This window comes from Solanum lycopersicum, chromosome 1 (assembly GCF_036512215.1).
Source record: "Solanum lycopersicum chromosome 1, SLM_r2.1".
Lineage (NCBI taxonomy): Eukaryota > Viridiplantae > Streptophyta > Magnoliopsida > Solanales > Solanaceae > Solanum > Solanum lycopersicum.
In genome coordinates this window covers 77,688,816-77,716,348 of record NC_090800.1, presented here as the reverse complement: position 1 = coordinate 77,716,348, position 27,533 = coordinate 77,688,816, and the positions used below count along the sequence as shown (strand labels likewise).

Sequence of the window (27,533 nt, the reverse complement as noted above, 5' to 3'; positions counted from 1 at the left end):
GCTTCTTTAATACATAAATGTAATTGTATATATAAGGATGAGGGCTCATATGTAAACAATACTGATATATACAAATCTTCTTCTTCATCATTCTCTCGTTTCTTCTCTCTTCTCTTCTTCATCTTCTTAAAAGCTCATTGATAGAGCTTTTCTTTCAAGGTTGTTTCTCTCTGTATTTTGTACTCTCACATTTATAGTGCATTGTTCATCTCCTTTGCGGATGTAGGTCGATTGACTGAACCACATTAAATCTCTGTGTCTTTTGGTATTATTCTCGTTTGTCTTCTTACTTATGATTTTTCGAGATTTATTTTGCTAGCTTCCGCATTACACCTGCTTATTTCGGTTCTAACAATTTTCACATATAATTTGATATCATATGTATCTAGAAGTCTAATTGACACGTATTTAGAAACTAATACATATATAAATCTAAAGATAAACATGATGATATGACCTAGATAGCACTTAAATTGAAATATTATTGTTTCACTATTAACAATTAATAGATGAGGTTGTGGTTAAGATTGTCTCAAGAAAAGCATCAACCATCATTTGTCCTAGAAGAACTTGTGAAGAAGCAGTAAGGTGTAAATTGTCTTTTTGCAACTGCAAGCCCTTGGCATCAACAGTTACTACATTAGCAATGCCAGGATTTAACTGTGCTTCTCTTATTATTTCTGTGTAATGTTTTCCTCCTGAAGCTAGAGCCACCTACACAAGTTTGAACAAAAAAAAAATATTTACTTATTCAAACCAGACAAACAAATTAAAACGGAGAGATTGTAGCATTAAAGTTTACCTGGATAATCAAAAGCTCTGGTATTCCAACATCATTTCTCAAGTCAGTGAAAAATTGTTGCATTTTTTCTTTATAAGAATTTGCATCACTCTGGCTCATTGTGTCACTCTCCCCTTGATACCATAGCATACCTCTAATTATCCCATATTCTTGCATTGTAGAAGCCTTGGCTCTCATCACCAGCTGATTGTAAAGGAAAGTCCCCTTTTGCCATTCACTTATTTTGTTCCCCGCCATCGCGCATGGTACCAGCCCTACTATCCCAAAACATGAAGTTTTGTTCAACAAAGAATTTGCAAAGGGCATACCTGCATAGACGAATCTAGAATTTATAGTTAGTATGTCCGGAGCGAGTCTAATCTATTTATACACGTACACAACTTTTTTAAAAAAAAAAAAACATTAGTGTGTTCTCTTCTTCTTTTTTCTCACGAAGGGAGGTATATTGTTGATTTATGACATCTCAAGATATTTGAAAAGAAACACTTGGTAATATTATCTTCAAGATATTTATGTAAACATTAAAATTCTAATGCATGGGTCCCCAGTTGCAGCCCATTTAGTGTTGGCTTAGACTTGATGTTTTTGGCCCATCAAAATAGTGGGTCAGACCTATCCCATCAAATTCCAAAATTCATATTGGTTAGCCATGACGGATCGGACTAGCTCATACTGACAACTACATATATGATTCGAGCCGAAAGCTTTGAGTTTAATTTAACTCCTTATAAATCCGTCTCTACATACCTGGACCAATCCCACAAGTAACATTCACGTCAATATCTGCATGTAAAGGTTCAGTTGCCTTCACCCATTGAAGATTGGCATCAAGTTTAAGGATGGCCGGATTAGGGCTACACTCCGGCGGAACGATACCATCCCATATGTTCTTCACAACACCTCCTAGGCCGGACATGTTGCTCTGTCCAGCTAGTAAGAAGATGTTCTTCACCTGTGAATTTGCTATAGATGTAAAATAAGATAAAGCCATGATCAGAAGCAATACCATGGACTTTGCCATTTGTTATATACACAATTTTTTTCCACTTTATGAATTCCCTTCAACATTTTCATATATATATATTGGATGAAATTGGTTAGCTTTTATCTGTGTAGAATTAAGGTATAGGACTTTTGAAGTTCAAAGCAACGTAAACCCTTTTTTAAAAAATTTATTACTCCCTCCGTTTCACAAAGAATGGTCTGGTTTGACTTGGCACAGAGCTTAAGTAAATAAGGAAGATTTTTGAATCTAGTGGTATAAAATTAAAGTTATGCCGAATGTACAAAATTCTCCTTTAATCTTGTGGTCTTAAACATACCACGTGGAAAGCAAAAGTGAAAATGTTACCTAAAAAAGAAAGAGGTCATTCTTTTTTTAAACGGACGGAATACGTTATATTTTTTTATTTTCCATGTGATTCGTGATGCATAAATAAAATTGTGATATATATAAAGAAGCATCATGTTGGCGTTGAATATTCCTTAATGGGCACTTAATTAAATACCGATCAAAGTTAGTTGAAATTTATTAGCTTTGAAGCTTTAGGCTATACTATAGTATATATTATGTTAAATACAGTCCAGAAACAATAAAAGTGAATATTTTATATGATTTTGTTCTCTCAACTATACGTAAAAAATTCTCAGGCATAATGTCAACCCTGTGATAATAAGTTGTAATGAGTAATTTATTTTAGATGGATATATATTTGAAGGCACGTTGCATTTTATTTAAATGTAATGTATGTGCCATGAGTAGTACTGCAAGTTTGTGTTTCTTTAATTAACTTAGGAAAAGCCTGCTTTCTTAAGGCTTTTTTAAGCTCATTCTTTCTATTTGATATTAGGATTCGCATTGGATAGGACTTGTTCAAAAAAGTAATGCTTTCTATTAAAAAAAAAGCTATATTAAAAGCTCGAAATCTCTAAATAAGAAAAAAACAACTTTCTTCATTGCATCGCATTCGTTTGATAGTTTATTTTTAACCTCATTGAGTTCTCTTTCTTTGAATGTCAAATATTATATTGTGGCCCACACTTCTAATTACATTGTCTAAATCAATGCTATCATACCATTGTTAAATAACTTAAAATTAAAATATACGTAATTAACAAACTTATATACAGTTTAGACACATCATGTATATGTTAATTCGATATAAATATTTGGTGTAACCATAATTTAAATTATTGGAGGAAGAGGATGTTTGCACATACGACTAAGTATGAATATAATTAATGGGTGGCTAGAATATTGTTAGCCAAAGAAGAACATACCAGGCAATAGAAAAGTTGAATTTATGTTCCCATGTCATACTAGCAAATTTCTAATTTAAAATACATGCAAATCTCATTTCTAATTTTAAACTCTAATTTAAAATACATCAACAACACCTAGTTTTTAAATGCATTTCTTTTTCTTCTGCTAAGCTGACTATTTCACATATAATAATGAGCATCTTTTACCTATAACAAATATAAAAAATATATTTATATATTATAGGCACAGTTTTTATAATTGTGCTTCACAATAAATCGTATATTTGTTATGAAAATTTTAATTTGTATAATTCGCTAGATATATTCAATTTTATATAAATTGTACAATTTTGTATAAATTTATTTATACATTATAATTTGTATGATAAGATATTCATTTATATAATAAGATCAGTATTTGTATAATTATAAGTATATAAAATAAAAATATATGTATTGTATATGTATATATATTTTTTCTCGCTTTATACAAACGCAAACACATTTTATACATTTGTATACCAAATAGGTAATTATATATCGAAAATGTCTAATTGTATAACGAATATGGTGACAAAAAAACAAAATGTTTATTGTGAATTACAAATAAAATAAATTATGACTATAACAATTAATTTAAATTAATAGTTTGCTATTTCATATCATTTACCCAATAATGAGTTATAACTTACTCTACTATGATATATAAGCTCATTATTTTCTTTTACCCATTCAAAAGAATAACTTTTTATTTTTAGTGACGGTTTTATATTAAATTTTTATGTGGCATCTAAAATTAATGAATATTTTGATATATTTGTGATATCTTTAATTTAAGATTATAAGATTTAAAAGTATTTTATATATTAATAAATTTTATCAAGATAAAATAGATCAAACAAATTGAACCAAAGAAATCTAATACTCCTGATTAGAACTTTTTATCACTATTTTAAAATATAAGTTATATTTATAATTTTCAAATATAATTACTACTAAGAATAATAATTATGTCACCTCAAATAATTTGAGACGACAGAAGTAAACTTTTACCATAGACTTCTAAACTATGATGAATTTGAATAACATGTTCATACTTTATGAATATTTACTACTCCCTAATTTATTTATTTTTATTAAAAGTACTTTTGTTTAACCTTAATCTTACTTGAGACAAGTCTAAAAACGTAATTACGAAAGAAATACAGAAATTCAAGAGATTATTATTTTTTTTTTAAAAAAAATCAACTAATTTTAACGTATAATTTGCACCAACACTTCTGTTTGATAAAAAAAAATTCCTAGTAGCCGGAGATCGGAGAACGATGAATAGCTTCTTTTTTTTCTCCGGTGATTGAGTTTCGCCCCAACTAATAGCTGCAAAGAAGAGCCATATCTGCGATCTGGAAGCATTTTCTGATTGAAAATCCGTTAGGTTTCAGTAAGTTCTCTTTTCACACTAGCTCTAAAATTGCTTTAACATGATCTGCCTCGCTACAAAATTTTGTTTCTAAGCATATAACTGGGAAGAATATTGATGAAATTGTTGCTTTATTCCGTCGAATGATAGTTTACCGATCTCCGCCATCGATTAAGGCGTTCACTGAATTGGTGAAGGTATAGTTACGAAGATTCAAAAAAAAAAATAATACTCTGTTGTTATTCATCTCTTTAAAGAAATTACTAATTTAGGGAATCGCGAACCGAACATTGCAGCTTATAACACCTTAATTGACAGCTTTTGCAAAGATTGAATGGTAGATTAAACGCATAAGCTTTTCACTAGAATGACTGAGAAAGTGATTTATCCTGATATTATTACATATAGTTCAATTATTCAAGGTATTTGTAGTTTTGGCCGATGGGAAGAAGGAAGTTAAGAAAGCTATTGAATCAGATGATCCATCAGGGTGTGTATCCAAATGTGTATAGCTATAATATATTAGTTGATGTGTTTTGCAAAGAAGGTAGGTCGGAAGACGCCAAAGCTATCATGGAATGTATTATATAAAAGGGCTTTGATCCTAATGTAGTTGCATATAACACATTGATAGATGGTTACTGTTTGCAAGGTTGGTTACATGAAGCAAAACAAGTGTTTATTCGGTGGTTCAGAGCGGTGTTCAACCTAACATTAATCAATGGTTATTGCAAAAGAATGGAAAATAGGCAAAGGCATAGATCTTGTGAGAGAAACGTCTCTAAAACAATTAAAACCTGGAACTGTAACATACACCAGTACTGTATTGCAGGGATTATTTCGAGCAGGGAGATTCTCCCATGCACAAAGATGTATGATTGAGTTGTGTGTTTAGGATTCAAACCGAATACTCACAATCACACTTATTGTATCATGCTAGATGGTTTGTGCAAGAATGGACATGCTGAAGAAGCTCTGGTGTTTCTTCAAGAACTGGAAAGGAAGAATGTTGGCCTCAGCTGTTCATGTATGATGTTGTTATTGCTGGATTGTGCAAAAAAGGCAAGCTCGATATTCCTCAAGATATATTCAATAATTGTGTTCTGATGGTTTACATGTCAACGTGAGGTCATACAAAACAATGATAAATGGCCTATGCCAGGAGGGTTTGCTAGACGAAGCAAAAGATTTGATGAGGAAAATGGAACAAAATGGTCTTTCACCCAAAAATTTTTGTTTGTGATTTTATTTTGCAAGGATTTCTTAAAAGGAATAAGTTACATGAGGTATTTCCACCTTTGCAGGAAATGGTTGATAAGGGTTTCTCTCCTAATGCACATACATTTCAGCTGCTGATAAATGTACCTTCAGCTGAATGTTCTCTACTCGACATGATCCAGAGATTAAGACCCAACGATTGTAAGTGATTTTGTTCTAAATTTTGGCAAGGGAACAGGATGCAGAAGCCACCTGGTTACTGGTTAGAGTTATGCAGGTAGTAAGGTAGAGATTCATTAGTCATGTATTAGTTATCCTATTTTACTACCCTGCATTATATGATAAATAAATTTACTCATAAATTATACATGTGGGATTGTAACAATAGTAACAAAACACGGTACCTGGTGTGCTAAATTCTATACAAAGCAACTAAAACCTACCAAATATGGTATTGACTATGCTAGCTTCAATATATGAATAATTTCCTTTGTAACCAACAACCAAACAACCCCCCCTTTAACGGGATGATTCTTTTGTTTTTACAATTTACTTCTCCTTTTCTTACATAGCTCCAGTGTAATTATCGATTATACACTTGCTCTAAACTTCTCAGATAAAGGACTTGATATTACAAAGGAACGTAACTACAAATCATGCTGCATTTATTAAAAACATCTTCCCTTTTGTAATTTCTATGTTCAAGGAGATTGGCACTTTTATGTATTGAAAATTGACACCCGGCCTCTTGGATCATTGGATGGATAAAACTACACTTCCCTTGTTTTTACTTGAACAATTGAAACATGAAAAAATGATAGCATACTGTTTTATGATTACATTACAGAGTATTGAACATTTTTTCCTTTTTGAATGTTAACACTTGTTTCACATGTTGAGAAAATAACTGAAATTTTCTTTCACTATTGACTAATGAATAGATTAGGATGTGGTTGAGATTGTTTGAAGATAAGCATCAGCCATCATGTGTCCTAGGAGGACTTGGGAAGAAGCAGTAAGGTGTAAATTGTCTTTATGCAACTCCAAGCCCCTCGCATCAACAGTTACTACATTAGCAAGGTCAGGATTTAACTGTGCTTCTCTTACTATATCTGTGTAATTTGTTCCTGAAGCAAGAGCCACCTACACAAGTTTGAACAAAAGAAGCGTAGACAAGTAAGGATTACTAATAACTATGCAACTGATTCCTGACTGAACTCATATTGTGATGGAGAACTTATTGTGTTCTTATAATCATGAGCTCAAAATCTAATATTTGTTGAAATTTTAGTGGATTTTCACACACACATATATGCTCCATTTTGAAAATATACAGCATTTAGATGATCCTGCAGTAAGAGTTACTCCTCCGTTTCAATTTGTTTGTCTAACTTTCCTTTTTAGTCCGTTTCAGAAAGAATCTTTTCCGTTTATGGTACTTTTCAATTCCCAATGATATGTTAAGACCACAAGATTAAGAAACATTTGGTACATTCTACATATATTTAGTTTGAGACTGCAAGACTCAGAAGTCTTCATTATTTTTTTTCTTAAACTCTATCAAATCAAAACCAGAAAAACAAATTATTGAAATGGAGGGAGTACCGAATTAAAGTTTACCTGGATAATCAAAAGATCTGGTATCCCAACATCACTTCTCAAGTCAGTGAAAAATTGCTGCATTTTTCCTTTATAAGCATTTGCATTACTCAGTAATGTTGTGTCACTCTCCCCTTGATACCAAAGCATAGCTCTAGTTACCCCACATTCTTGCACTGCAACAGCCTTGGCTCTCATCACCAACTGATTGTAAAGGAAAGTCCCCTTTTGCCATTGACTGATTCTGTTCCCAGCCATCGCGCATGGTACCAACCCTATTTCCCCCAGAAACGAAGTTTTATTCAACAAAGAATTTGCAAAGGGCATACCTGCACAGACGAATCTAGAATTTATAGTTTGCATGTCCAGAGCGAGTCTAATCTATTTAAATCCCCCTCTACATACCTGGACCAATCCCACAAGTAACATTCGCGTCGATATCTGCATGTAAAGGTTCAGTTGCCTCCACCCATTGAAGTTTGGCATCAAGTTTGAGGATGGCCGGATTTGGGCTGCACTCCGGCGGAACTATACCATCCCATGTGTTATTAACGACGCCTCCTAGGCCGGACATGTTGCTCTGTCCAGCTAGTAAGAAAATGTTCTTCACCTGTGAATTTGCTATAGCTGTAAAATAAGATAAAGCCATGATCATAAGCAATGCCATGAATTTTGCCATTTGTTATTTTCCACTCAATGAATTTCATTCAACTTCTACAGATATACATGCATTGGATGAAATTAGTTATCACTTGCATTTTTCATAGCAAGCTGACCCCTTTTTATTTATTACGTAGTAGTTTTTTTCCATGTGATTCATGATAGATAAATATATTGTTATTGAAGAAGATTCATGTTGGCTCGAATCTTCCAGGGCACTTAATTGAATATCGATGGAACTTGTTTCAAATTCATTAGCTTTGAAGCTTTAGGCTATAGTATACTATAGTATTATGTTAATTAAACAGTCTGGAAACAATAAATTAAAAGTGTATTTTATATGGTCTTGGACTCTTAGTCTCGTACTATCTTAAAAAAACTATGCTTGCATAATGTTAGTCCTGTGATAATTTAGTTAATAACTAGTGGAGTAATAAGATATGAGCAATTATTTGCATTTAATACTGCAATACGTTTACAAGTGAATATTTTTTAATATAGTTCTTGAATTAAGATCAAAATTGTCCATGTGATTCCTTTAATTTTTACAATTTTAAATAGGGTCTTTGTTTAAAGTTTGGTCAATCTTACCCATGTGGTTAACAGACTGACAAGCATTTGTCCCTAATCTAGACTAATATTGCCATTTCTTACTAACACAAACAATTTGATTTTTGAACCTATTTGTGCCTATCAAAATCACAAAACACCACTTAAACAGTTATTTAAACTCTCTCTTTAAAGAAAACAAAAAATCCTATTTTTCACCTGCCGCTTCCCTCCTTCGTTTTCCTTTAAACTAAATGAAAACTTTTTTAATCAATTTCATGTATAAATTACCAAATATGTGATGACAATATGTCTACACCCTATTCCACCATAGTATGTCTACACTCTAATCTATATCTATAATAAGAGAGAAATGAATCCTTTTAATACCTGGCCGAGGAAACAATCTTTTTTAAAATAAATATGATAAGTAATGATAATATATATAATATCATGGCGGCAAATAGACGGATTGGATTAAACTTGTGTGGATTGAAAATGGATAAATGAATTGCAATGCACCAAATAAATATGGATAAAATTTATGAATTGGATGGATTGTTCTAATCCATATTAATCACCTAGGACCTTACTTAATCAATTCTGACCTCGATCTCAATTTGAGATCTAGCCTCAATTTCAATCTTTATCTCAACTTGGCACCCTATCTCAATATGAGATATAACCTCGATCTTAACCCTAACCTAATTCTTAATCGAGATATAATTTTCATGGGAACCACGAGCCCATGACCACGATCTCTACTCGAGCTCCAATTCCAATTTTTGATTCAACCTTAATTTAGGATTCGTTCGTGACTCCAACCCTGACTCAGGAACATGCCATGAGTTAAGGAGTACGTGGAGATAGGTAGGTAGGGGGAGGGTTGGTAGTGCGAGGAGTTGGGTTGGGCGTTCGTGTGCATTTTATTGATCTAGTAAATGTTTTCTCAAGGAAAAGATTTTCTCCTATTTACAAAAATGAGTTTGTATATGAATACTCACATGTTATCCATTATTTTTATGAATTAAGAATAAATTGAAATCTATATTTATCGAACTGATAAAATAAAACTGATGTAATTCATTATAATATGGATTAAATGAATGACTTTTATTACCATGAACTGAAATTTTTACTATAAATATCATATACAACTAAAAAAAAAACTTAATACAATACAACAAAAATTTAAAAGAACAAGAAATAATACAACCATCAACATATCACTCTTTCAGCATAAGCATAAAAAAAAAAGTCAAAATATTTTCAAATTTGCAACAAACCAAAACTTAACAAGAAAATGCTAAATTGTAGAAGAAGAAAAAGAAAAAGAAAATTGAGAACCCTTAAAATCTTTATCATTATTTTCTAACAATAACCCTAAAATCACTCTAGCCATAAATACCCAAATGTGGTTCAAATTGTACCAATACATATTATATATAACCCTCTTCCCAGTCACATTTAATTCACCAAAAAAAAAAATTCAAAAAATAATTTATCATTTATTTATTTATTTTTAAAAAGATATGGAGATGAAGAAGATCGCTTCTGTCACCCTCATCGTAGCTGCCTCAATTGGTTCGGCTATGGCTCAACTATTGCCCCCAGCCTCGGCCCCAATCTCTTCTCCAGCCTCTGCCCCGGCCCCATCTAATGATATATCTGCTGCTACGGCGTCATTGCCCCACGTGGCAACTTTAGCCGGGGCTACTTTATTATCCTACTTCGCGTATTACATGCACTAAATTATAATATTAAATTTCTCTAAAACAATCATCTCTATATATAACGATTAGAAAAATTATTAAATAATTTTCTATAACATTATTTTATCATAGAAATCAAAAGACGATTTAAATAATGAGGTTTGATTGTAATTAGAATGAAAAAAATAAAAAAGGAAGGGGATGAAGAATTGAAGGAGATTACAGGTCTTGGTGGAGAAAGGGAAAGATATTATGGATACATCATTGTGTACTATTTATCATCACCAACAAAATAAAATCATTATTTTGTGGTTTATTATTGTTGTTTCCTGTGACATATCCAGCTAACTGCATTTCATTATTTTTGCGTTTATTTATATTAATATCGAACAATCTCAAAATCATCAATGAGATCAAGGTGAATTATCGTGTTTAAATTCACAAAAACAAAAAATACATTTTTTTTCTGTAAAGAATATGATTAGACGAAAAATAAATTTATACTGTGTGTTCAATTGAATATAATAGTAATAAGATTGATTATATATATGTGTCAATCGAATATAATGGTAATAGGATCGATTATATATATGTGTCCACATTTGAAATAATTCAATCTCGAAAAAGAACAACGAAAAGCCAAAAAAAATTTTAAAAAATAGCATAAATTCAATTTGATGATTGAATAAAACGTGTCAAACTTTTATCCTACAGTAAAATAACACCATTTCTCAAAAACAAAATTTCCCCTAGACAAATGGCATACATGCAATAAAGTATAAACAGAATCTATGCCTTTTTTTTCTTCGCTATAAATATTATTGTTTTTCTCCAATCTTTTTTCTACTACTAAAAATAAATAAATTGAAAAAAATAAATATTTTGTTATGTTATCAATGGCTTGCCTTAAGTTTTTCTATATTTATGTTGTACTAGTTTTGGTAGTTGTTTTGGAGATGTCTGAGGCTCAAGACTTGGCATCGGAGAATATTGCACCTTCACCGGCGATGGCTACCGGCGATGGTTTTGCTCCGGCGACCTCTGTCAGAGTGTTGTTTACTTTTTGTGTAATGAATCTCTTTATTAATATGCATTGAGGTTTTGGTGATGGTTGCTTCTACATTAGTACCAAATATGATTTTGCTCTCTACCTGTTTTTACTTTATTAATTTTTATGTATCACTTGTTACTAATGGAGTGTTATGCATTTGTCTTCTAATTTTTCCTTGGTTATATAGATACCTGGCCTGTAGTATTTTGCGTTTAGTCTTTTAATATTTGAATTTCAATGTGTAATCGAAATTATCTTAATTTACTCTTGAAAAGTAGATGCGATGAGATGCATAAATTGGGTTGGTTCGATTCTATATATTATTAGTTGAGTTTATCAATTTTTATTGTTAAATGTGCTAAATTAATTAGGACCGTGTATCGTTCGGTTCGGTTTTGAAGTCTATCAGGTTGGATTATTGGTTATCGGTTTGTAGAGTTGTTAAATCGTTATAGAACCATTAAGATATTGGGTTATCGGTTATTGATTTATCGGTTTTTGGTTGTTATCGGTTTAGTTATTGATTTAACCGTTAAGATTTGACAAAAAAAAAAGTTTTGAAAATCACTTAGAAACAATGTGACAAATCAAATATAAACCATGCATTTGAGTTCAGAAGTTATATCTTGCTTAAAAACCAAACACTTTTACGTTGTAGAATAATCAAGTGTTTGAGACAATCAAAAATAAAAATAGCAAATTAAACTCTAAGTCGAGAACTTTATACACAAAATGATATAATTATAATTACTTAATTTACTATCGGGTTATCGATTAATTCATTAAGAAAAAATTTTAAATCGTTAAGAATCAATAATCCGATAACAAAAAAATTAATACCGTTATCACAATCACTAAACCACTAATCCGATATTATAAATCAATAACTTTTTTATCGATTCAGCTTATTAATTTCGATTTGATTTGGAACAGTCCTAAAATTAATAATCGGTTAATAAAGAAATTATCAGTTTTTGGTTGTGATCTTTAATGGTTCAGTTTTTACTTTGTCCATTAAGAAAATGCTTATATATGACTTTTCACTTTTCTAATTTGGCATGACTAAGTAAAACAAGCAAAATCAGCTGGAAATGTTTTGGTATAGTAAAATAAAAAAGACAATAATTAATGAATTATTGATTTATCCAATATTAAAAATCAAAATGGAACTGATAATCCAATAAATTATTTTTATAAGATTATTAGAAATCCATTAATCAATAACCCAATAGCCATAATCTAATAAATTCGGATTTGATTTAGTGGTCGATTTGATATTTACAAACTGTGACAAACTATTTTGAAGGGGGAATAATTTTGTAAATGGTCGTCATTATTGACACGTAGCAAAAGAACCCTCTTATTTTGAAAACTTTAAACTTAATAATTATGAATCTTTTTACCATCTTAGTTGGCTGGCTATTAGAATTAATTAGCTTAGCTTGTTAGCTACTTAAATTTAAAAGGTTTAATTTGTAGTTTCTTCCCGTTCTCTTAAGCTGGATGTTTAATTTTATTTTATTTTTCCAAAAGGTTGAAAAGATGAAATTTCTGAAGGTACAGAGAAGATATAGAACGTTCTATCACCAAAAACTAAGATATGATTAATGAGGCTAGAGTGTTTGGCCAATTTTCTATAGTAAAAGCATGAATACAGATTCATCATGTGTCACCAGCCAGATTGTTATAATCACGTAAGTAGCAAAATACAATTCTAAACACAAAATGATGAAAGACTCGCCATTTTTCTGGATAGAGGAATAAACAAACGTGTACACTTAATATAACGACTGATGTACACACCTTCTCTATGGAGAAATTAAAGTTATACAACAATCTAAAACTTCAATTTACACGATTAGGAATTAGGTCAAAAATTTCAAACCAGCAGAAAAATACAAACTCTCCTCTTAAGATGCTGCTTGTTTCCTTCGTTTTATTCTTTCTAGCGCGCCAAGAGGGCCATCACTATCTTTATTCTTGGCAGTAGAGTTGTCTTCTGCTTCATCACCTTCGTCCCTCTTACGGATTAGACCTCCAAACACTGCATCAGGGACTTCTTTCAGTGCAATTTCAACCTTATCATCATCCTCTTCAGAATCACTTTCCTCAGGTAGCTCGATATCCTCATTGTTTGCAGTGACTTTCTGTCCATTTGACTCAACTACTCCTGCACTAACAAATCCAACTACCCGACTCTCTTCTTTGCTCTTTGTACCATTTTCAGGGGGCACTAACTGTCTTTCAAGAGCTGCCATCTCATCATCAGCAATACCGGCTTTTTTCAAAACGTCCTTTGCTTCCTCAAGGGTCTGCATCTGATCCTTTTGCATGAGATACTCTGGTAGGATAAAATGCGTCTGCAGGAACAAGAAGCATGTCAGTATGGTCAATCAACAAAGTTCAAGAAATGCAGAAATGTGAGAATATACAAAACTATTTAAAAAGGATGTGTATGAAGGAAAGGTCAAAAAGGTGAGACCAACCAAAGGAGATCGAGTGGTATTCCCTAAATTATGGGTCTACACCACAGATCTGCCTTAAACCCTTATTTCCTTTAACTTTTAGATGAATCAACCGATAGTAGATCATTTGAGAACTCCATGGAGCGTGCTATTTGCATATGATTGCGTCATTGAAGTAATTAGCAAGGATGTTAACCAAAAACTAGAACTATAGAGAAGCTAGCACTCTAGAGAGTGAGGGTTAGTGGAATAAGACAGAACAGAGAAACTTCAAGTTTAGCTTGCAAAAGAACGAATAACAAGTGAGATTGGATAGGTTAGTGGTTAACTACTACAAACAACTCAAATATTCTTTTTGATAGGTCCGATAATTCAAATATCTTAAATCTTCCCCAAAAAGATGCAATGATAGATGAAATTTGAGCATAAAGGACTAAAATAGGATAATTCAGATGGAGCACCATAGGAGTTCTATAGAACGATTTTGCAAGAGTGGTTGGTACTCAACAGCCTAATATATACTTATCGTGTTTCACAAATACGTATGTTAAAAGAAAATATGTGATCTTACCAGAAAATAACTAGAAATGATCAAATCAAAACTAGGACATAAGCACGGATATAAGAGGATAAATTATAAGGTGATCGCCTAAGATGGTTCGGCCATATTTTACGTAGACCTCCAAATTCATGAATCCAGTAGTGTGACATGTGACAATTTAAGGTGCTAAAAGAGAAGGAGGTGGATGCAAATTCACAAAGAAGTTGTCTCAAGAGACTTAAATCTCTCATGAATGTACATTTATGTCAGAAAAAAGAACATAATGACCAAATGACCACTATATGAGATACCAACTTGTTGGGGTAAGGCTTGGTAATTGTTAGAAAACTTGCATTGGTATTTGCCAGAAGTCCTCTTGGTTTGGGCTAAAGACTTCTCTATCACTATAGGGATACTGTGAGATTTAGAGAACTCTAAATCCGCCTTAAAAGACAAGTAATTGCTTTTCAATATTGGACTGCATGGACCAGAATATAACGGAATATGTATATAGAGGATCCTACAACCCACTAGTATGAGATCAAGTATAGTTGACAGATTTGATTGATAGTTCATACACTGAGATAGTTACTTGAGCTAAATACTACATGATGAGCCCTTCCTATTTTCAAGAAATTTTCTGGCATAACACATAAGTAGCTCTAATAGTAGGTTTCCCAGTGACCCAGTCTAATCAGAAGCTAGGTTGTCATCTTCCAAAGTTAATTATATGTCATGTTGGATGATACACATTGTAAAGTAATTATTTTATCCTGATTAAGTTGGTACTACCATTCTAACCAGATTATTACTCTTCTTACACAATCCTTCCTACTAGAAGCCATCAAGTACCAAATAATTTCCATCCTTTGCCTTCTTTTATGCCGCAAGTACACTTTAATACTTTTTTGGATAAACCATGCCACAAGTACTCTTTGGTCTTAATTCTTTGTGAGAATATGATTGAGCTCCTTAATTTACTGCTCTCAAGGACATCACGGATGGCTAACTTAATGATTAACTGAGTATTTTTTTACCTGGCTGTAGCTTGCAGATACACTCCTCTTCACACGGAGCATCTCGCGGAAGGTATCCTCATTACCATGCTGCACCTCAAACTCATGCCACTTGTTCCAGAAATCAGGGTCAGATCTAGGGTCTGCGAATTGTGATGAGTGCTTGTACAGTGCACGAGCACGATCAATCTCGCCTAGGCTCTTCTCAAGTTCAGCATACTTTAAGCACATAACTTTCACATCCTTATCTGGAAGCCCAGACTCAATTGCTTGTTCATATATCTCCCGTGTTCTTGGAACACCAAATATCTCAGCTGCACGAGCTATATAGATCTCGTACATGCTCAATTTCTCATTTGCTGGAACAGCTTTTGTAGCTTGATCATAAACCCTCATAGCCCGCTTCGCAAGACCATAGTCTTCCTCTAATTTAGCATATTGAAGATACAATGGCTTCACAGCATCAGCAGGGGTCTGGTGGGAATGGAAACAGTAGAAGATGAGTATCCAAACATAGTTTGACAAACAGAATTTACCGAAAGTGCTTTAAGATGCAACTACACAGACAAGAAGCAGTTAGACATTAAATGAGAGCCTCTGCTAACAGCATTAAGCAAAATTTTCCCCATAATTTGGAAGTGCAACTATCACCCAAGACATGGCCAATGTAGGATTCTAGACTAAAACAACAGATTTATGTGATATCAGCAAATTACAGGCAACATAGGTGAAGCTGCGTGTATATTCATTGTGCATCAAAAATAAATATAAAATGCACACAGGTAGACATGACAAGACCTCAAACTAAACCCTAAGGGGAAAAAATCAAGCTGCACAGCACAATGCATAAAATGATTCAATGAGCTGTCTAACCACTTTTGCGCCCTTATCCAATCATATAAAAAGTAGAGGATGATGAAAGACCAAAAGGATAATTTGGAAAGTAACTAAAAGAAAAAGATATACGGTGGCTGAAGGAAGATAGATTTCCGGACACTTCTTAAACAGACACAGGTGTCTCCCAAAACATATACGCAGCCAATGGTTTCTCCCATCAGTTTAAACCTGTTGCTATCCTAGATCCGCCAATTTTCTTCTTTACTAACAATATTAAGTTACGCCAGAGGGGATGTTGATTGACTGACACTAAATTGCACACAAAAAAGGGGATGTTCCTGTTGTACAAAGGGTACACAAGTCCAAGAAATTCTAGTGAATATCAGATCTGTATAGAAGGTCAAAAAAGTGGCTGGTGCCATTACATACGTTCAACACACATAAGAATATGATATTGCTAACAAGAAGCAAATGTGCCAATATCAGAGCAATGGCAAAATCTCCACATATTCATTAAGGTAGTTAGAGAAAAACAAGGAAAAACTCATGAGATTTTTAAACATCAGTTGAGAACCTAACATCCAATTAAAACAGTGAATCATTGAATTCCAAAAATCATCATTGATGAACTTACCATATTGGAGCAAAAAAGAACGATTTTACAATTCAGATTTATATCATAGAAAACTTATGTTATATTTGTTGACTGAACAAATAAAACATATTGTCATATACATACCTGTTCAACAGCATGCTCAAATAACTCTCTAGCTCGTTCCAACTTTGACTTCCCATATCTCTTAACAAATTTGGAAAGATAGGTAACCCATATATCCTTAACATGTGGGTACTTGAAGATCTTCACACCCCTCTCGTAAACCTTGAATGCATCCTCAAAGTACTTGTGATCCTAGACAAAATGAATACCAGATATTATAGTTAAATCCAATTGCACCAGAGAGAAAAGATATCCAAAATTCTTTTCTTAAGTTTTTTGCATTTTGACCTCAAATGTATGCATTTTTATCTTCACTTTATCCTCTTGTTTTTTTAATCATTTACAACCTCAATGCCTATGTGAAATCATAGAAATCTCATTTTCTGATGGATAAAAATAGTAATTACATAATCAGAGAAACAGGCAGAGTAAAAGGAAAGACTATTCATACATGGAAAATCAATAGAAGGGCTAACCCAGCAGCAATACTGAAGCCATCCAGTAGATAGTGACTAACTATACAAAAAGCTCCTTCTTAATGGAAAATCAATAACAGTAAAGATTTCTGAGTCATAAAGTAAGAGCGGAAGGATTTCATATTGTAAGCAGACATTAGGATAGCATCACACAGCATAAGGCCATTGCCCCACTAATGGGATTTGTGAGAAAGTCTAAAAGATACTATTTTAATATTTGTTTAGTGTTTACAACTTTCATTTGGCAGGAAACTAAAAGGAAATTCTGCTCAGTAAGAAACAAACCAAGTAGTTAGTAAGTAGTTCTTTAATAAATTCATATGCTTTGTCGTTTAGTTTCCTAGTGATGAGAAGTGAAAAATGGGATACTCCACATTCTAATGGGGGAGAGGATCTTGAATAGCTGTTTGATTGCAGAAGCTCTATGTTACCTACACAATGAAACTTCTCAGCTAATTATTCACAGCTTCTATCAAGAATCCTTCTTAGTGACAATTTAGTATCCAAGAATATTCTCAAATCAACAAGTATGCAGATTGGAGATCTTTTTCAATTTGGAGATTACTGAGCTTACTAATGTCGCCTTCCATCTTTCTCCCACTACTGGCCCCTTATTCCTTTTCCTTGTCAATTTTTTCCTTCCAATCCCACTTCCATTTTGGGAACTCAATCCCTATTTTGCCCCTCACAGAATTAAATCTTCTAAAGTTCAGCAAAATAACTTAAGACTACAGGGTAAATCGTGGAAAATAACTGGCAAAGATACAACCAGAAAATGGTTCATACATTAGATATGCAAAATAAGAGCATTTAAAACAGTAAGATGATACGTAAGTAATGATTAGAATGAAATTCATACCTCCAGAAGTACTGCATAATTTATTATAATCTGTGGTGTAGCAATTCTCAGATCCAAAATTCGCTCATAGACCACACGAGTTGACTCTAAGCTTCCTAGACTCTCCTCCAAATCCACAAACAGTAACCAAAGCCTTAGAGATTTGTGTAGCTTAATTTGCACTGGTTCATTTCCATCAGCAGCAACTGCGTGTTAAAACATGAAGACAGCACCCAAGAGTTAGCCCAAATATCCATTCAGCATCAATCGACCGATAATGAAATTAGATATCTAGATTCCTCAGTCAAGATATACTAAATGTTTTCCTAAAACTTTTCAGCTTCAATTTTGAAGACTTAGATTGGTCATGGAGAAAAAATTACTTTGCTAAGTTTCAGTTTCAAGAGAAATTGCCACTCAAATAGACATGCTTTGCCTGGTTGCTAATAAGGAAGGCATACCTTATACATGAGGCATCACACAAAAGAGGTACGCAGATTTGCTCAAGGCGCTTCATGTGTGAGCAGGAAATTGAGATAAACAACCACATGTTCGTACACTTTCAAACAGCTACAAATCTGTTGAACATGTTCTTATGCACAATAAGGGGTCGTTTGGTTGGGAACAAGTTATCCCAGGATTAATTATCTTGGAATTAGTTATCCTGGGTTAACTGATCCCTCCATGTATATGAGATAATTTATCCCATCACTATGTATAAATGGTGGAATAAGATATCCCAAACATGGCAACCAAACAACACATCAAAATTTAATCCCAAGACTATTTTTTATCCCATGACTATTTATTCTTATCCCTCAACCAAACTGGGTGATGGCTGATGCAAAAAGACTACTCTGGAGCTCTTGAACAGTTGGTCAGGAATTGGAAGCAGGGAAAGGAAGAAAGAATGGTGGAAGACTATCCCAGCATGTATTTGGCGGACCATTTGGGAAGAAAGGAATGTCCAGCATGTATTTGGCGGACCATTTGGGAAGAATGGAATGCCTGGTGTCTTGAAGGGAAACATATCAACTTTCAGAAGATAAAAATGAACTAAATTAGCCTTCTATTTTTGGGTGTAAAGAAGATTTGGAAAGGGCAGTGGTAAATTTAGTTGATTTCCTAGGAGACTTGTAATCTGACTACCCTTATGGTGTGTAAGTTTCCAATTCATCATTTCTTAGGACAATAGAATTTTTTGTGAATACAAAGTTACCCTTATCTTAAAAAATAAACTCACCCGCTTGTCTGGATTTTTCCAAATGCAAGCTTTTTTTATTACTACTTGCGACTTCTTTAGATTGTTGGATGAAGAATTACTTCGGTAGATTGTTGTTTTACTACAAAAGTAACACGAAATCCACATTCAAAATTTTAGTTCCTGAGGTAATACCAATATAGTACTTCTTTGTATTCCATGACTCAATTAGATCTAATGCCGAACTATTATTTAAGCTTGATGAGCTAAATACTTAACAGGTGACAAGAATAAAGAAACAGTCATGAAAAAGAAAGAGCACAGATGCAAAAGGAAAGTCAGAATTACCTCTCCGTTTGACCTCAACAGTTGGTTCAGCAGTGGCACGTCTCATCAGTTCTAGAGCACCCTTGAAATTCCTGTGACGTAGTTCCATCTCGGCCCATTCACACCAAACACTAGCCAGATGATCAACAGTTTTATAATTCACCTGCACTGCCTTATCAAAGATGACTCTTGCATTTGCAATATCCTTATGGTTTTCATAAAGTTTTGCAAATGCAACCCACAAAGTATGTGGCTTCCCCACAGCTTTCATTGGGTCAATAGTTCTAACTGCCTCAGTGAACGTTAATATTTGCTTTGTTGGATTCCCTTCGAATAGTTTTACCCTTCTATGCCACTGCTCTACATTATGCGGATTTTGCCTCAAAAGCACACTATTCGCAAGCTCTGGCCTCCTATCCATAAGATGTTCTAACCTCGCTAATCTCAAGTCAATATCCTTATCATCATTTAGCCAAAACTCTTTAAGCTTCTTCTCCAATTTTGCCACATTCAACCTATCATCCTCCTCATCCACATCTTCCTCTGCCCCAACCTCACCGTTAGTCCCTTCATCCTCCACCTCACTATCACTCATCTCCTCCATTTTCAAGGCAAGCATACTCTCCTCAAACTGGGAGTATGCATCAAAGATAACACTAAAATCCCTAACAGTCACCACAGTTGTCATCCCTTCTTCGAAAATATCTCTTGCCTTCTCAACCAACTTCCTCCTAATGTAATAATCCGCCAACGATGTCCAAAGCCTCCCAACCTCATCAGTAAACTTCTTAATCCCACCTCTAATTATCGCATCCACATTCAAACCTGATATTTCAGTAGCATGCTGTGTTAACAAGTCACATAGCTCCAACCAAAGCCTATGTTTAGTCTTCCCTTTAATAGAATAAAACCGATCATCATTTAATACACCAGCTAACCTCTCTGCCGCCTCCTGCCACAGCTCAGAATTCAACAAAAACTCAAGCAAATCCTCAATATGGGAAGGGTCATACTTCAAGTACCTCCTATAAACCCTAAGTGACGTTTCAATAGGAATTCCCCTTTGACTAACAAACACTAAATAATGTTCCCAAATCCTATCATGTTGAGTAACAGGTAATGCACACAATGCTCTATCGAAAGTGCGTCTAGTTCGAGTAACGAGCTTCTGTTGAGTTAAACTCACCAAGTACATGATCCAAATCTTTGGCATTTTGTGCATTGTAACAAGCGCTCTCTCGAAAGTGTTGTTTAGAGCTTGATACAGCGAGTGGTTGATTGGAAGATTCCGAACTAGCTCTAGACGTTCGCGGAGATACGCGTGCCATATTTTGTAGCTTCCGGGGAGAGCTTGTAGAGCTCGTTCGTAAAGCACTCTTCGTTTTGTAAATGGCGCATCTGCTCGTGCCACTAGATAGCGCCACCACTGCTTAAGACTGAACGGATTTCTGAGGATCTCTTCCTCGTACGGGAGGTCATCTTCGGTGGGATAGAGCTCCTTTGGAATTGACATACTGAAGGCTGTGATTTGAATTGGATTTTCTCTTTAAAATGCCAGAGGTATTATATATAGAGAGAAATTTCAGTAATTGAATCCTCCGACGCCACTTCGCCGGGAAATTGTGAAGAATCAGGGTTTTGGCTGGAAGAGAAAACCCTAAAACCAGAATGGGGAAGATTGGTAGCAGCCGGCTCCGGTCTGCTTTTACTTTTTATTTTTTTTTCTAAGAATAAATTAAAATTGAATAAATATCCATAAACTGAAAATTATAAAAATATTTAATTATTGATTTAAAATATATTTAAAAAATTAAAATTAATGCATCGAATCGATGAGTATATAAAATTAGATTGAATCACTGATGCAGGCCCTTGTTACCGTGTGTACGAATTGATTAACAAAAGAGTTGATGATAAACTTCAAATTTGAATCCCATCTTTACTAGCCTTATTAGAGTAGTTATTTGTAACTAATGGTGTTTTTTAAAAAATTTGTATTTCGTAATTTATTCATGAAAATCTTACTAAATTAATATTGAATATATAAATAAGTTTTTTAAAATACTATTTCTTCCTGTTACAATTTGAGCTAATGATAAAAATCACTCATTTTTTTATAAAATGATATATTTTTGAAAAACTCCTATATAAATAATTGGTCTCATCGATATTGTAAATTAATATTTTTTAAAAATATAAATATATCTAAGACAATTTAGTGAAATATTATTTTATTATTTTTATTTTTTTGTTAAAATTTAAATCTAGTTGAGACTATCTCTAAACTTCTGGATTATGTTGTTGTCTTGTCGAACTGTATCATATAATTATGAAGAGCTCAAGATACGAAAAGTGTTTCTTTTGGTGTAATTGATCTCAAAGGTATTGTATCATCTTCAATTTCGTCATCAACATTGTTTTTTTTCGACAGTATCATAAAATCTTCTAAATTTTGGACCTTTGGACATGTATTCATCTTCAGCAGATTAATCCAACGTGTTATTGACATTCATTTTTACTGAGATAATATAGATCATTAACCAAGACCTCAAGTTCTTGAATAACGTTTTCACAAGTGAATTCATTTAATCTCCCATAAATTTCATCTCCCAAATGAATTTTGCAATGTCGAATATAATTTTTTAACTTATTTTTAAAAAAAATACATAATTTTTAAAAAATAATTAAAAGTGAAGATAAGAAATTAATTTTAAAAAAATTAAAAAGAAATTAAATAATTTTTTTACAAATAAAGAACTAAATATATATAAGATTTAATATCAATTAATATGTGTACTAATTAATTATAAAGTTGCCAATAAAAAAAAGACACATGTCCAATTTGTGCATTCATCAATTGCCTTCAAGAGAGTGTGCACATTGTCTATGTCATTCAATGTTTGTGATGTATTTAGTGCCCGTTTGAATTTACTTATTTTAGGTATTTTAAAGCTAAAATAGTTTTTAAGCAGGTTTTAAAGTGTTTGGGTAAAATTAAAAAGTGTTTATAAGCACTTATTTTAAATAGATAATTGTATATAATAACAAACTAATAATCTAAAATAAATGGAGTAGCTACTGTTTGATTTAATTGTGCCCCATAGCAAACGTTTGTCAATCGTCTATCTCCCTAAACTCTCGCTCGCCACTCTCCCATTCTCGCTCGTCAATCTCCCCCTACTTGCCTCTCTCGTTTTTATACAACAGAAGTATATAAATTGTGTTTCTGTTTTGTATAAAGCAAGAGAAAATTGTATATATATATGCAAAAACACAATATCTTCGTGCTATACACTTAATTATACAATTTACAAATATTTTACTTCGATTCAATTGTATACAAATGCAAATTTCATACAAATATTGCAGCGAAAAAGTCCAGCGAATTATAAAATTGTGAATTATACAATTGTCGTGAAATACAATTTTCTCTTGCTTTATACAACAGAAGTGTATAAATTGTGTTTCTGTTTTTGTATAAAGCGAGAGAGAAATATATATCTTCTTCCTATACACTTATAATTATACAATATACAAACATTTTACTTCAATTCAATTGTATACAAAGCAAATTTTAAACAGATATTGCAGCGAAATAGGCCAGTGAATTATACAACTGCAGTAAAATAGGCCAGCGAATTATACAATTGTAGCGAAATAGGCCAGCGAATTATACAATTCAGGCCAGCGAATCATACAATTGTATATGTATAGCGAATTATACAGTTATATGGTTGCTATAGAGCGCAATTATGCAAACTTTGATATAGCATATAAATATGGATTTTTTGTTTGCTATATGTGAAAGTTGCCCTATTTTAAATCCAAAAATAACAAAATTAAGACAAAAGTCATAAGATATGATAAGTTAGAAATCCTAACTTATGACTTTTAGCTTATAAGTAATAAGCCAAAAGTCAATCCAAACAAGTTCTTATTCTATTTTAAATTAATTTATGGGGTAATATGACTTAGTTAAGTTTAGATTTGTCTTGAAATTTCGGTCATAGTTTAGGAAATACTTTTATCTTGTCCCTTTCTAAATTAATAGTTTATACATATTTATTATATTTACAAGATAAATATAAAATTTAAAAAATATTGCTAGGTTCGACAAACCCCTTAACCCCCTACTTTAGCTCAAAACCTACAAATAATACCCAAACAACTTAGTTATGCATGAATTCAAGGGCTTATTTGTTCTGGAAACAAAATAATATGGAATTAATAATCATAGGATTAACTATTACAGGATTGTTATTTCATTCTCAATGTGACATAAAAATAACATACAATATCATATAACTTATTTTGTGATTTAATGCCAAACGAACACAAGATAAATTCAACTTTAAATTAATCTCGAAATAAGTTATCCCTAACCCCTTGTACCAAACAATCCCTAAAAGAAATTTATTCAATCGGGTGTTTTGAAACTATTGTAACCTCAGGTTTCAAAGTAGTGTAATCGTTAAACAAATAAGAAAAGGAAAAAGAAAAAATACTTTTGTAAATGATAATGCTAAATGACTAGAAAAATTGCCTAGAATTTTAAAAAGTTTATAATATCTTTTTTTATTTTAACGTAAATTGATTTTTTTTATTTTTTTTAATTAAAAAGGTATTAAAGTTAAAAGGGTAAAAATGTTCAAAAAAATAAAATAACATAAGTGTGAAATACAGCCTCCGTCTCATTTTATATGTCAACTTTTACGTTGCACTTGCATTAAGAAATGATGTAACTTTATCTTCTATCCTTATTTAATTTTTTTAAAACTCAAGTTTCCAATCAATGAATATGAATTGATTTATTTTTATTAATTAATTTAACCAATGAACATGAATCATTTACTTAGTTTTTCTAAATTGGTCAAATATATATTTTCAAGGCTAATAACTCACAAGAGTAAAAAAGAAATAATATGGTAATTTATGCATTGATTATATGAAATGACAAGTATTATGAACCAACTATTTATAGAAATAGATGACATATAAAATAGAACGGAGGGATTATATCATTATACCATTTTGACCAAATTCTGGCCAAATTTTCTGGCCAAATAGATTTTTCCTTTTGTAAACTTGAGGGCAATTCTAAAAATTTTGGAAAAGGAAGTGCTAAACGGCCAGAATTTTTTTAAAAAAATTATAATATTTTTTATTTTAAAACAAATTGATTTTTTTTTCATTTTTTTAGTTAAAATATATTAAAATTAAAAGTGTAAATTTTTTTTGAAATGAATAACATGAAAAAAATATCTGGCCTAAATTTTCTTTTCCTTACTAAAAATCCTTTATAAAAGGGGGTTGATGAGTTGAAGTTTCTTATTACACTTTTAATAAGTTACTTTTTTATCCCTCATAATTGTTGTTCTTGTTCGAGTGTGAGAAGTAGGGTGTGCATAGGTCGATTTGGTTCGATTTTTTATTTAAAAAAAACTAAATTAATTATGTCGGTTTATCAAATTCAAAAACTAAATCAAATCATATAAAGTCGACTTTTTCAGTTTCGGTTTTAATCGGTTTTTGGGCTTTTTATAACTATACCGTATTTGAAAAAGCAATTAATATTTTTTCACTTACCTGTGTGATAAAACAAGTTTAAAAAATGTTAAGTGAATAGAAATTTTTGAAAAGACAGTCAAATTCACATGAGTACAATTTTTTTAAAAAAAATATCAACGTTCATTATGCTAAACTAATAAAATTAAAGGCTAGATACAAACTGAATACAAAAAATATTTACAAAGTAAATTGTTAACTTCGAATTTGAAAAACTATAACAATATAGTTATAACTTCGGATTTTAACACAAAATAAAATATTTTCAATTTTTACAAGTCTAAATTTGAAACAAAATAGATAAACATTGAAAACTATAAACTAACTTAAAATATATTAACAAAGTAGATTATAAATAATATTGTTTAGTTATAAATAAAATTAAATTATATATATAAAAAAAATTACAAGCTCAAATTTGAAATAAGATATATAAAATTAGAAACTATAAACTAACTAAAAATATATCAACAAAGTTGATTATATATAAATAATTTTATCTATAAATAAAATAAATTTTATATATATATATATATATATATATATAGAGAGAGAGAGAGAGAGAGATTAGAGATTGAAAACTATAAACTAACTAAAAAATATATCATTAAAGTAGATTGTATGTAAATAATATATTTTTATCTATAAATGAAATAAATTATGTATAGATATATGTGTAGGTTTGATTTGAGTTCAGTTTGATTTTTTTTTCTAATACCAAACTAAACCAAGAGTGATTGATTTTTTTTTTCAATCGCCATACCAATCAAATCAAATCACAAGTCATTATTTTCCGATTTGATTTGATTCATCGGTTTGATTTGACTTAATGATACAATTTGTACACTTCTAGCGAGAAGTATGGATATTGAAAAACTTTTCCAGAATTGTTACAAGATCTAAGGAGGAGCCTGATGATTTAAACTATACATATTTAGAGAATAAAAAAATTACATCTTTTTTTCTGGAATAAAATTTGGTTTATATTTAAACATACTATAGCTTTATAGGAAGTATCATACGGAAAAATACAATAAAAAAAGGCAACTAGTTTTTATATTAAACAAATGGATATTTTTCTTTCTAATAATCAATTGAAGTGAACATATATCCTTTTTTTTTTTTACTATTAATAAAAAAAGGCAACTAGTTTCATTACCTCATGAAAAGGTTAATTTTATAGAAAGTTTCTAAAAAAATACTAATCTTATCGGAAAAGGAAAAAAAGTTTCCAAAAGTATTATAAGATGGGTTTGATGAGTTAAAGTTTCTTTTTACACTTTTAGCAAATTATTTTTTTTTCTATTCATAATTGTTGTCCTTGTTCGACTGAGTTTGAGAAGAATGGATATTGAAAGAGTTATCATGAGTTGTTACAAGATCCAGGAGCAACCTCATAATATTTTCAACTTGATCGAATTAGCTCTACGTGTTGGTGCATTCAAGTATCAGCCAAAATTTGAAAAACGCAAAAGCCAGGATCATCAAGTTCCTCATGAATCCCTCAATGACATCAACTGATGATGATGATGAAGGGGAGGAGGAGATTATGGAGGACAATGTTGGTGATCAAGATAGCGTCCAAGAGCCTGAGAAAGAAGAAGGGGATAGGTTAGGAACCCAACAAATAACTGCAGAAAGCAACAAACCCTTGTTGAGGAAGATTAAAATAGTCATCTACAAGTCTGTAAAAGCTGCTCCTGCGGAGACACAGAACAATTGCAATGCAAAAACAGAAAGCAGCACGGAGTTGAAGAAAACTGACTTGGTTCAACAACGGGATAAACCACAGTTCCATAATACTACTACTATGCCATCAAGAAAGAGGATGAACGCGTCCACCAAACGAGTACAAGTTGTTCCTCTTCATGTAAGACTTCTTTCTGATTTATCTTTCGAGAAGTGCCTTGACGACAAGCAGATCCACAAAGGTTTCAAGAAGATGGAGAGTGATCATCACACAAAAAAGAAGAGAGAAGAAGGAGCACAAAAGACCCCTCCCTACCCAATGCAGGAGAAAAGAGTGCACCACTGGTTCAACAAAGACGAATGTGGCCACCAAGCCTGTACAAGTTGTGAAATCGATGCAAAAAGGAACACAAACCATCAATGATATGAAGAGAAAGATTGAATCAAGAAGATGATGTTGTTGGGGTAAGAGGAGGTTTTGATATTCCAATGGTTTAATCTGTTGTAAATTTCACGACAGAATTCTTATTTTGGTCTTATAAATTGTGGACAGAAGTATCCTATATGTTAATTATCTCAATCATTGA

At 32.1% G+C, this 27,533-nt stretch overlaps 3 protein-coding genes and 1 long non-coding RNA gene across 4 annotated transcripts; 1 reads left to right on the top strand and 3 right to left on the bottom strand.

Annotated features, from left to right (window-relative positions):
* Nucleotides 1–405: 405 nt before the first annotated feature.
* Nucleotides 406–2,020, bottom strand: LOC101262155 (probable carbohydrate esterase At4g34215). The gene is made up of 3 exons (XM_004231066.5): nt 1,550–2,020; nt 803–1,110; nt 406–714 (listed from the first exon to the last, which is right to left on the bottom strand). The coding sequence occupies exons 1-3, from the start codon at nt 1,821–1,823 to the stop codon at nt 496–498; spliced, it is 801 nt and encodes a 266-aa protein (XP_004231114.1). The 5' UTR covers nt 1,824–2,020; the 3' UTR covers nt 406–495.
* Nucleotides 2,021–4,234: 2,214 nt separating this feature from the next.
* On the top strand, nt 4,235–7,011 carry LOC104648567 (uncharacterized). Its single transcript, XR_011221911.1, has 4 exons — nt 4,235–4,505; nt 5,425–5,546; nt 5,789–5,987; nt 6,644–7,011. It is a non-coding gene; the product is annotated as an uncharacterized lncRNA (long non-coding RNA).
* Nucleotides 7,012–7,286: 275 nt separating this feature from the next.
* On the bottom strand, nt 7,287–7,980 carry LOC138347206 (probable carbohydrate esterase At4g34215). Its single transcript, XM_069294909.1, has 2 exons — nt 7,707–7,980; nt 7,287–7,630 (listed from the first exon to the last, which is right to left on the bottom strand). The coding sequence occupies exons 1-2, from the start codon at nt 7,978–7,980 to the stop codon at nt 7,287–7,289; spliced, it is 618 nt and encodes a 205-aa protein (XP_069151010.1).
* A 5,019-nt stretch (nt 7,981–12,999) lies between these two features.
* LOC101268140 (uncharacterized) lies at nt 13,000–21,627 on the bottom strand. The gene is made up of 5 exons (XM_004229569.5): nt 19,714–21,627; nt 18,186–18,370; nt 16,872–17,042; nt 15,317–15,769; nt 13,000–13,633 (listed from the first exon to the last, which is right to left on the bottom strand). The coding sequence occupies exons 1-5, from the start codon at nt 21,203–21,205 to the stop codon at nt 13,184–13,186; spliced, it is 2,751 nt and encodes a 916-aa protein (XP_004229617.1). The 5' UTR covers nt 21,206–21,627; the 3' UTR covers nt 13,000–13,183.
* Between the last annotated feature and the right edge of the window lie 5,906 nt (nt 21,628–27,533).